Source organism: Meles meles, chromosome 2 (assembly GCF_922984935.1).
Source record: "Meles meles chromosome 2, mMelMel3.1 paternal haplotype, whole genome shotgun sequence".
Lineage (NCBI taxonomy): Eukaryota > Metazoa > Chordata > Mammalia > Carnivora > Mustelidae > Meles > Meles meles.
In genome coordinates this window covers 64,694,872-64,707,199 of record NC_060067.1, presented here as the reverse complement: position 1 = coordinate 64,707,199, position 12,328 = coordinate 64,694,872, and the positions used below count along the sequence as shown (strand labels likewise).

The following is a 12,328-nucleotide window of genomic DNA, read 5'->3' as shown; positions in this document are numbered from 1 at the left end:
GCCTTAACACCCTTTTCAACCTATTCTCCCACGCATTTGTCAAGTCAGTGTCTCCTCGGATGGACTGGCCTCAGCTCTGGAATCATCTGGAAAGAGATTTCCAGAAGACCTTCAAGAGTGAAAGCCCTATTGGTGTAAATACTCAGCATCCCAACGGGGCTGTCTGAAGAGTACCGATTCACTTGTATGCATACCTTCTGGGTGTCCATGCTGACCTGGGTCTGACTCTCGTCACCAACCTCTGCCTGGATGGGTCCCTCATGACCTCTCAGCCTGTTTCCTCAGCTCCAAAGTGGGAATAAATCATTGTGCCTGCTTTGTATTTGTGAGCATTAGATAAAGCTGGGCACACAGCAAATACTAAGTACTATATTTAATATGACTTGTGGCCAAACTTCATTTTTTTTTCCATTTTATTTATTTTTTCAGCGTAACAGTATTCATTGTTTTTGCACAACACCCAGTGTTCCATGCAAAACGTGCCCTCCCCATTACCCACCACCTGTTCCCCCAACCTCCCACCCCTGACCCTTCAAAACCCTCGGGTTGTTTTTCAGAGTCCATAGTCTCTTATGGTTCGCCTCCCCTTCCAAATTTTTTTTTTTAATAAACATACAATGTATTTTTATCCCCAGGTGTACAGGTCTGTGAATCGCCAGGTTTTCACACTTCACAGCACTCACGATAGCACATACTCTCCCCAATGTCCATAGCCCCCTCCCCCTTCCCAATCCCACCTCCCCCCAGCAACCCCCAGTTTGTTTTGTGAGATTAAGAGTCATCTATGGTTTGTCTCCCTCCCAATCCCATCTTGTTTCATTTATTCTTCTCCTATCCCCCTAACCCCCCATGTTGCATCTCCATGTCCTCATATCAGGGAGATCATATGATAGTTGTCTTTCTCTGATTGACTTATTTCACTAAGCATGATATGCTCTAGTTCCAAACTTCATTTTTAAAATTGATTTAGGAAATAAGAGATGAATGACACATGGGGGGCGCCTGGGTGGCTCAGTGGGTTAAAGCACTCTGCTTTCGGCTCAGGTCATGATCCCAGGGTCCTGGGATCGAGCCCCACGTCAGGCTCCCTGCTCAGCAGGGAGCCTGCTTCCCTTCCTCTCTCTCTGCCTGCTTCTCTGCCTACTTGTGATCTCTGTCTGTCAAATAAATACATAAAATCTTAAAAAAAAAAAAAAGAGATGAATGACACATGTAGTGAATTCTGGGAGGTGAGGACATGGTTTTTGAATCTCGGCAGATCAACACACATAAACTGATAAAGCAGGTGAAGAGCTAAGCCAAAACCCATGAGGAACACCAACTACAAAACTAAATTGTCCCCCTACAAGCCCCAAAATGTAAGTGCATGGGAACAAACCGGCAACAGTAACAAGACTGCCATGGGAGTGACTTCTGCAGAGAAGGGAACAAAGGAAAGAAACAAGGCAACATATGATGGACCAGAGAACAGAGAGCTGCAAGACAGCCAGCAGGCATTTATGGGGGAATCCAGATGGCCAGTTGGGGAACAGCAGCTAAAGTCTGGAACAGCTTGTCCAGTCTAGTGGCGGGTGAGGCAAAGGGGACCTTGGTAAGTTCTGCAGGAGAAGGTCAGTCTGGAACCCCAAATCTCTGTCATCCTCCAGCCGGAGCTCCCTTCTAGAAGGAGCCCCAAGGAGAAACTATTGGAAGTAGAACCAAAACCGAGCGGGATGTGGGCCTTACAGACAAAAGAAAAAGAAGCTCCTGCTAAAAGTAAGCAAGTAGAATGAACCGGGAATTCCCAGGTTAATGAGTGGCCTTGGATTTTGATGCTTCATGAAAACAACAGAAGATTTTCAGTTAGAAAAACTACCCTGAACAATATCATCTTCCAAAAGTTCAGGAAAACTAATTTCCCATTAAAAAAAAAAGGAACATTAGAGTATCAAAGCCAAATTCCACACAAAGTTATCATAAGAGGAAGGAAAATAAAGGGCAGAATAAAACACTTCACAATGATGATTAATCAGAAAGATGTGCCCCCACCCACCAAAAAAATTTTTTTTCAGGGAAAAATTGTAACCTACTATTTCAAAAGTATGAAAGAGTGTGGTGGCTTGTTTCATGAATGGTTTCTGGATACCTTCTGGTATCCATTTTCCTCCCACATTCCCCACAGTCCCCTCCCACATGGTCTCTAGTCTTGGTCATGTGACTTGCTTTGGCCAACTGGACATCAGGAAATGTGAAGCAAGCAGAAGCCTGATAAGCATGTGGGAATGGGGTTCTCCTTCTTTAACCCAATCAGCTTCTCCTTCCATGCAAGCTCACTGCAGTCCATTTGATGATGAAAGACAATGTAGAGAAAGACTCAGCTGTCCTCACTGAGCCCAGCCCCCAGCAGACCCACCAGGGGCATGAGTGAGCCCAAGCCTAAACCAGCAGGGGAACCACTCAGTCAAATGGTAGATTGTGAGAAATAGCACATTGTTGCTGTTCTAAGCCACTAAGTGTTTTTTTTAAACAGTGTTCATTTGCACAACTAATGAATCATTGAACACATCAAAAACAAATGATGTACTATATGTTGGCTAATTATATTTAAATTAAAAAAATGTTCTTTTACTTTCCCCAAACTTATTTTTTAACTTTATTTTTTTTTTGAAGTATAGTTGACATACAATGTTACATTAGTTTCAGATGTGCAACATCGTGATTCTACAACACTTTATTTTATGCTTTGCTCACAAGTGTAGCTGCCTTCTGTCCACACACTATTACAGTACCACTGACTATATTCCCTGTGCCAGTGCCTTTCATCCTGTGATTCACTTACTCCCTAACTGGAAGTGTGTATCTTCCACTCCCCTCCCCCATTTTCCCCATCCCCCTGTCCCCTCTCCTCTGGTAACCATTGGTTTGTTCTCTGGATTATGGATCTGTTTCTGCCTCATGTTTGTTCATTTGTTTTTTAGAATCCACATATGAGTGAAATCATATGGTATTTGTCTTTTTCTGGATGACTTATTTCACTTAACAGAATATCCTCTAGGTTCATCCACATTGTTGCAAATGTCTAGATATCATTCTTTTTTATGACTGATACTCCAGTGTATATATGTACACCACACCCTCTTTATCCATTCCTCTATCGATGGACTCTTAGGTTGCTTCTGTATTTGGCTATTGTAAATAATGTTGCAATACATGCAGGGATGCATACATAATGCATTTCAAATTACTGTTTTCATTTTCTTTGAGTAAATACCCAGTATTGGAGTTACTAGGTCATAGGGGATTTCTATTTTCAATTTTTTGAGGAATCTCCATACTGTTTTCCACAGTGGCCGTACCAGGGTGCATTCCCACCAACAGTGCATGAGGGCTCCTTTTTTTCTGCATCCTTACCAACACCTACTGTTTCTTGTCTTTTTGATACTACCCATTCTTCAGTTATAAGGTAATATCTCACTGTGGTTTTGATTTGCATTTCCCTGATGATGAGTGATGTTGAGAGTCTTTCCATATACCTGTTGGCCATCTGCATGTCTTCTTTGGAGAAACATCTATTCAGATCCTCTGCCCATTTTTAAATTGTATTATTATTATTATTGGTGTTGGTATTTTGGTGTTGAGTTATATAAGTTCTTTATATATTTTGGATACTAATGCTTTTTTTTTTTTTTTAAAGAATTTAATTTATTTGAGAGAGAGAGAGCATGAGAAGGGGGACCATCAGAGGGAGAAGTGGACTCTTTGCAGAGCAGGGAGCCCGATGTGGGACTCAATCCCAGGACTCCATGATCATGACCTGAGCCTAAGGCAGTCACTGAACTAACTAAGCCACCCAGGCACCCCTGGATACTAATGCTTTATCGGATATGTCACTTGCAAATGTCTTCCATTCAGTAGATTGTCCTTTTGTTTTGTTCATTGTTTTATTCACTGTGCAGCAGCTTTTTATTTTGATGTATTTCCAGTAGTTTAATTTAGCCTTTGTTTCCCTTGCCAGAGGAGACAGATCTAGAAAAAATGTTGCTACAGCCTATGTCTCTCTGCCTGTGCTCTCTTTTTAGGTCTCACATTTAGGGTCTTAATCCGTTTTGAGTTTATGTTTGTGTACGCTGTAAGAAAGTGGTTCCTTTCATTCTTTTGCATGTGGCTATACAGTTTTCCCAGTACCATTTGTTAACGAGACTAATATTTTCCCATTACATATTCTTGCCTCCTTTGTCATAGATGAATTGACCATGTATGCACGGGTTTATTTTCAGGTTCTCTATTCTTTCCCACTGATCTATGTGTCTGTTTTTGTGCCATCCCATATGCTTTTGATCACTACAGCTTTGAAGTAAATCTTAAAATCTGGAAATGTGGTATCTCCAGTTTTCTTCTTCTTTTCCAAGATTGCTTTGGCTATTCAGGAGTCTTTTGTGATTCTATGCAAACTTTAGAATTATTTCTTTTACTGTGAAAAATGTTATTGGTATTTTGATAGGGATTGCACTGAATCTGTGGGTTCCTTTGGGTAGTACAGACATTTGAACAATGTCAATTCTCCCCATCTGTGAACATGGCATAAGCCACTAGGTTTTGACTTGCTTTGTTATACAGTAATCAATGATTAATATAGACATTAAGAATTAATATAGACATTAAGAAAACTATATAAGACATGAAAGAACAGCATAAAGTAGAATTGAGAAACTAAAAAATCAGGCAAGAAAACTCAGGGAAAAATTAGAGGGGAAATTATTTTAGTAATAAATATTTCATTAGAAAGCATACAAAGCAAATAAACATAACAGGTAATCTTTAAAAGAAAAAGAGAAAAATGGGAAAGATTTTAAACAGATAAAGGAAGAGATGCAAAAAATTTGAAAATAACAAATACTGAAAATTTGTAAAGACTCCACATTCAGATAATAGGTGTCCTCAGAGAAAACCAAAGTACAGGAATAGAATGCTTCTAAAAATGATACTTCCCATATTGCATGGTGCACTGGGTGTGGTGCATAAACAATGACTCTTGAGACACTGAAAAAGTAAAATTAAATTAAAATAAATAAATACTAAAAAAATAAAGATTTTTTAAAAAGAAAAAAAAGAAAGTAGGAAAAAAATGATACTTCCATCAAAGGTTCTAAAGAAAATCCAACTTGAAAATACACATTGGAAAGGCACTATGTTCCCAAGAATATAGACCCCAAATGATCAGCAACAAAGTTATATTCTGGCTGCACTACTGGACATTATTAAGAAAGAAAATACAGTTTTTTGTCTGTTTTCCCCCAAGCCTGAATAAAGGATTTCTGGCTGTGTAGGAGTTCTCTGGAAATCACAGGAGGAGAAGGTCTTTCTGGCAGACAGGACAGCAAGGATAAAGTGTGAGAGAGCCCAGCACGTACTGGGGACAGCCAGGTCCTGGTGTGGGGGAGAAGGACTGGAATGCTGAGGTCAGGCACTGGGTCTCTGGCACCTCAAAGGGGCCTGGAACACTCACCCATGTAGGGCTTGGTCCCGGCCATGGAGGAAGCCTTTTCTGCTCCTTTCACGATCGTCGCTATGTTGAAGTCTGTGATGTGAACATGTCCTGGAGATAGAGAAACAGAAACCCCAGTTAGCAAGAGCTGCAGGCAGCTGGGCTCGCTTCTTGTTGATTTAAAGCTGTGGGCTCTATGGTGGGTGCAAGAAGAACATTGGAGAACCTCTACTTAAAAGAGTATTTTATCTAATACTTTGAAAAAGTCTAGTTTTGGCAGCATCATTCATAGTAGCCAAACTTAGGACAAACCTAGGACAACCTAAGTGTCCATCAGTAGATGAATGGATAAAAAAGATGTGGTCTGTATATACAATGGAATTTTATTCAGCCACGAGAGAGAAGGACCTCCTGACACTTTTTGACAACATGGATGGACCTTGAGAATATCATGCTAAGTGAAATAAGCCAGATGGAGAAATGTAGATACTGCATGTATCACTTATATGTGGAATCTTAAAAGAAGCTCATAGAAGCAGAGATTAGGAAAGTGCTTGCCACAGGCTGAGGGGTGGGAGGAATAAGGAGAGTTGGGTCAAGGGTACAAACTGAATAAGATTTGAGGATTTAATGTATAACATGGAGACACAGTTGACAGCATTATATTGGATAATTGAAATTTGCGAAGAGAGTAGAACTTGAATATATATATGCAAACACAAATACAATCACTTTACCTCTTTGTCCTCACATCATGGGGAAATGGTTGGATTTTCACATCTGAAAGCTGTGTTTGAGAGGTTGGGACTTAAATACACAAGTGGCTCGCATACACAAAACTGACATTGGGAGGGCCTGGAGGGCACCTCCATGAGATGGACAGACACCTGCTAGAACAGGTGCAGTGAGGCCCACGGGAGAGGCACACCTGATAGGACTAGCCACAGTGGACAGCAAAAGCACCAGCAGTTTCACATAAATCCAAACCTCAGGCTCAGCTGCCAGCATTGACATGTGGGCAAACTTCTGCCAGGCACTCTGTCCAGAGCCCCTGGGTGGGAGGCAGTAGTGAGGTACTCAGTTAGGGATGATCTGTGATCCCTTTCAGGTGCTTGTGGGTGAAGCCTAAGTCATCTAGCCAGACCCTTACTGGGAACCCTTTCTGGCCAGATGAAGAGTGTGTCCACCCAGGGAGCATCCCTAGAGCAGACACACCTGCTGCAGCCTCGGGAGCCAGAACTAGCATCCATACACAGCCCTACCCCAAGAGGCTGTGTGGCATAGCATTTGGGGGCAGAGACTCTGAGCCACACTGACGTGGTTTGGGTCTCAGCTTTGTTGGGATTAGCTGTCTGCTCTTGGGCAAATAACTTATTTTCTTCATCTGTAAAGTGGGGGTGAAGTTAACAAAGTACCCACCTAAGAAAGCGTTTGGGAGGAACCAAGAATATACATAAAATGGTTAGAGTGACTGGCACACAAGAAGTAGGGAAGCTTCTTGTTAAGTGTTTGCTCCTAGCACTGTTATCCTGCCAAGGTGTGGCTCAGATCCCATTGTCTCTAGTCAGTGCCAGTCTGCCCCTAACACCCTCCCAGTCCCCACTTCTAATACTAACAAACAAATCCTCAGTCCTGTTGCTGACTATGAGGCAAGGGAGGGTCTCAGTCACCTCTACACCCTCACCTGTATGCTCCCAAGCACAGCCACCATACTGAGAGGATCCTGAAACCCTCCAATATGGCTTTTATTTGGTTTTCCTTCATTTCTCCCTGTCTTTAAAAAAAATTAGTATTTGCATTATCAAAGTAATGTCAGCTGATTATAATAAGTCAAAGGCTACAAATGTGTTTTTGGGTCACTCCTTTCAACCCTTGATGGTTCTTCCACCCCCATTCATAACATGACTAAGTAACTTGGCTCTCTGTTGTTTCTCCCCTTATTTATGCCTACATGTGTTGGGATGTGGTTTGTCCTTCCAATAATGAGATCATACTTTATGAGTTGTTCCAGAAGTTACTTTTGCATTTAGCCATGTATCGTGACATTTTCCCACATCAGTATACATTGTCTATCTACAGGAACCATAATCCCTTGTCCTCCATGCTAAAGAAATCCAATTATTTTGGTAATTTATTTGGTGACAAAACTTGACCTGTAACTTCTTTTTATTGGTCTATTTATTCCACTTAGGGGGAATATTCATGTTTTGATAGAAAAATATTAATATATTTGATTATAGGGTGGACCCCCTTGGTGATTCATTTAACCTCTATGGAGGTAGTACATAATATATAATATATGTTGTTTTTAAATATTATCTATTAGACATATTATTTTCATTTTACTAAGACATATATTATTTAATATAAGGGTGGGGGGTTAGGGGAGCCTGGGGGTGGGTATTAAGGAGGGCACATATTGCATGGAGCACGGGGTTGTAGTGCAAAAACAATGAATCTTGGAACACTGACAAAATAAAATTAAAAAAATGTTTTTAGGGGCACCTGGGTGGCTCAGTGGGTTAAAGCCTCTGCCTTTGGCTCAGGTCATGATCCCAGGGTCCTGGGATAGAGCCCCTCATCGGGCTCTCTGTTCAGTGGAGAGCCTTCTTCCCCCTCTCTCTCTACCTGCCTCTCTGCCTACTTGTGATCTCAGTCTGCCAAATAAATAAATAAAATCTTTAAAAAATGTTTTTAAATCTAAGAAATTAGAGTTTCAAATAAGAAACTGTGGCCCCATAGCTACAAAGTATTCCATAGTATAGTTATATCACATTTTATTCAACAATGATCCTATTTGGCATTTGGGTTGTTTCCAGTTTTGTTTGCCTATGTGTTTGTCTTGTTATTGGATCAGTGATAGCATTCTTGAGCACATTGCTACATATTGGTACTTCCATTTTAAATGAATAAATCCCAGAAGTGGGATTGCAGAGTCAGAGGATTTGCATACTATGTTCTAACGAGTTATAATTTATGGTACTTTATTACTATTTTTTAATTTTTAAAAAAGATTTTATTTATTAGAGAGAGCAAGAGAGTGAGAGAGCACAAGCAGGGGGAGTGGCAGGCAGAGGCAGAGCGATAAGCAGACACCCTGCTGAGCAGGAAGCCCTATGCAGAGCTTGATCCCAGGACCCTGGGATCATAACCTGAACCGAAGGCAGACACTTAACCAACTGAGCCACCCAGGCGCCCAATTTATGGTAAACAGGATATGAGAGCGGATATTTCTCCAAATTGTTACTAGCACTGTAATCAATGATTTCACTTGTTGCAAATCGCAGTGAGGAATGATTATCTCACTGCAGATAAGGCTGCACATTTTCCACATGATGAGACCCAACTCTCCTGGTGAACTGTCTAGAATCTTGATCAATTTTCAATCAGAGCTTTGTCTATGAGATATATTTACACTTTGCTCTGTGTACTGCAAAGATCTCCTCCTAGCTTACTGTTTGTCTTTTGACTCTGTTCACAGTATCACTTGTCATACAAAAGACTTAAAAACTTAAATGGTAACGTTAATTTTATAATCTATTTTCCTCATAATTTTCCAGAACCCTATTCCACCCCCAAGATTTTATATATCCTTCTATATTTTCCTATAATACTTATATATCTTTTATATTTAAATCTTTCATATAAAAATATAATGTAGTTTTGTTATAATATAATATAGCATTCTAATTTTATTTCTTCCAAATGGATAGCCAATTATCTCAACAGTATTTAGTCTTTCCCAATAACTGGTCATGAGACCCTGTTTGTCAAGATATTATAGTATCTCATAGGCATGGTTCACCTTCACTCTCAGACATTTATTCTTCTGAAAGGAGTTGTGTCCAGTTCTAGGAAATACCTCCATTAAGATTTTGGTGGGGATTACATTAACTTACGCATTCATTTGAGAAGCATGGACATGTAATTTTTCCATCCAGAGTCATGCCTGGCTTTTCATTTAGGTCTTCTTGATTCCTTCAAAATACACTTAGTAGTTCCTTTCATTTAGGCCTTGTAAATTTGGGGGCACATTTACTCCTAGATATTACATAGTTTTGGTCACTCTTTCAAATGACAGTATTTTTCCATTTCTTTTTCTATCTAGCTATTTTTAGTATAATAAAAAGCTACTGAGTTATGCTTATTTATCTTATTTGGCTACTCTATTAATCTTTCAGAGCAAAAACTATTTATTATCTCTCAAAATCCCATTTCCCTTTCTCAGATAGCAATAGAATCTGGAGCTGGGTTCAGGGGTACCATGCTAAAGGGTCCGCTTCCCTTCCTCCCCCTACTGCAGCCAGCTGTGGTCACATGACCAAGTCTGGCCAATGGGATGTCAGCAGGCTGATACTTGCACCTTCCAGGATATTTCCTTTAAAAGAATTGATTCCCTGCTTCCCTCCATTCTGTTGCTTCTTATGTGGGTTTGGCAGAATGCTTTCTGCCACACAGTTGAGGAATAAGAAAGAAGGAGCCTGGACCCTTCTGAACATCCACGGGGAAGAGATTGGACTTTATTTTTTAGTCTTTGAAGAACAGTTCGTCTTAATTATTATTTGTCTTAATTTGTACACTGATTTATATTTAATATAAATGTACAAAGACAATGTACATTGTCTTAATTTGTACAACCCCTTATTAATTTTGCTAGCTTTTTAGTGGATCCTTTTGGTATTTCTAGGCATAGAAGCACGTTATCTACACATTGATGGTTCTCTTTCCCTTGTTAGGGGGCTCAGAGCAGAGTGGTTAAGAACACAGATGGGGAGTTGTACTGCCCAAGAACAAATGGTATGCGCTTTGGTGGACATAAGCTGTTTGTGGTCACTCATATCTCCTTTCTTAGGAATTACTCATCCCTGTACAGCTGGCTTTGAGAGTGGGCATGTGGCTTCATCTGGAAACAGTCAAGCTAATCTTACCCCTCTGTCCTGGCATTTGACTCAGGGTTAAGCATATGACCTAACTGGTGCCGATGAATATTAGGGAGATGATTTTCCAGAGGGTTCAAGAAGTAAAGACTTTTCTTTTTTTTTTTTTTTTTTTTTTTCAGGAGGTACCTAAAGTAATACTCTGTTTTTGGCCAGTGTGAGGTGGGAATATGAGCCCAGAACTCTGAAAGTTATTCATTGATGTAAAGAAAGACAGTCTAAAGCTGAAGCCTAGCCACGGAGAAGGTAGAGCTGCAAGCATAGAAGGAAAATGGTGCCAGAGCCTGATCAAACCCTGCCTGAAGCTGCACTACTGAACTTCAGCTATAGAAGCTGAAAAACACTGGCATTGTGCTTGATATAGCCACTTACTATGAGATTTGGACAGGTTATTTCACTCTATAAACTTCCATTTCCTCATCTGTAGTATTTTAATAAGTACGTAATGAGGTAGTTGTAAGTGTTAAACAGAACAGTCAGGGACTCTGATGGTGATGTTTGAACAAGACATGGAGAACAAGGGTGGAGAAGGCCATTAGACCACCAGGGAGGACTGTGCTTCTGCCAGCACATAGGCCATCGGAGGGGACTGCAAGGAGGTCAGAGAGAGAAAGTGGGAGCTCGGACAGAGAATGGAGGGGCAGACGTGCCAGGCCCCCAGGGCCGTCATGAGGACATTGGAGTGAGAGTGTTTTGGAAGGAGCCACATGGCTGACTTACTTTTGAATATCCCTTTGACTGCTGTGAATGGATATAGGACCAAGGACCAAAATGGGGAGGCTGACAAACAGGGAGAAGAAATGCGGCCCCCTGTCTAGTTTTGGCCACTGTTATGTATAGAATTGGTGCCAAATCTCATGTTAATCCTCGCAGTACTCTTATCAGGAGGGTCGGATCACCTGCATTGTTACATGAGAGTAACTTCAAGTTGCAAAGACCAGGCTGCTGCGCATGGTCACACAGTGTATCTTCAGAGAAGCTGCATTGTGTCTTCAGCCTCATCCCAGTGTGAACGGTCCTCCCCCGTCCCCGTGCTGTCCCCTGCAGAGCTGAGTGCACAGCCCTGTCCTTGTCCTCAGGGAGGTGAGGGCTCTGGTGGACTGCTCTGAAGCAGACCTGCTGGGGCTCCCCTAGGAATTCATGCCCAGCAGGTGTGACAGACAGCAAGTTCCACTTCTGGTTTCTGTGAACTGTGCTAATTGATGAGCTGTAACCTCCCAGTGAGCTTCCTTTAACAATTGAGTGAAGATGTGGGAACGTGAAAATTAGTGCCATATAAAGCTTCCTATGGGTTCCTTCTCAGGAGAATGGAAATTTACTACAAAATTTGCAAATATGAACTGAGTTTTAGGCTATTTGCTTTCCACAGGTTGAAAACATTCAAAACTCAGCAAGAGAAGGAGCTCAGGATGTTGTGTGAGACCTGTTAGTTCAAGTTTTACTATTGGTATCAGTAATCAGTAATCATAGCGCCAACCCTGGTATACCCCAGACATGCTTCTCTCCTTTCTCTGAATGCATGGAAACTCATCTCACCTCCAAGCCTTTGGCAGTACTTGGAATTCTCATCTCTCTCCTCTGCCTAGTAGACTTCCATTCATTCTTCAAAACCTGGCCTTAGAGTTATAGTATTGGTGGATGTGCATCTACCCTTTGCTTGCATATCTCTACCAACAGGAAACTCACTACCACAGAGTGGGATATCTGACTGTTGTCTTAGTTGGCTCAGGTTGCTATAACAGGATACCATAGCTGGGGCGAAAAAATAAACATCAAACATTTATTTCCCACAATCCCAGAGGCTGGGAATCTGAGGTCTGAGTGCCAGCATGGATGGATTCTTGGTGACAGCTCTCTTCCTGGTTTGTATGGCAGGTTTCTTGCTATATCCTCACATGGTGGAGAGAGGGCTCTGTCCTTTTCCTCC

General features: G+C 41.2%; 1 protein-coding gene across 2 annotated transcripts in view; it reads right to left on the bottom strand.

Moving 5' to 3' along the window:
* Positions 1-12,328, bottom strand: part of STK32B (serine/threonine kinase 32B) — a 436,152-nt gene that overhangs the window by 78,926 nt on the left and 344,898 nt on the right. For both annotated transcript variants that reach the window (XM_045986344.1, XM_045986350.1), the window contains one exon: positions 5,486-5,575. In XM_045986344.1, the coding sequence (XP_045842300.1) occupies positions 5,486-5,575 (90 nt within the window). The remainder of the gene's footprint in view (positions 1-5,485; positions 5,576-12,328) is intronic.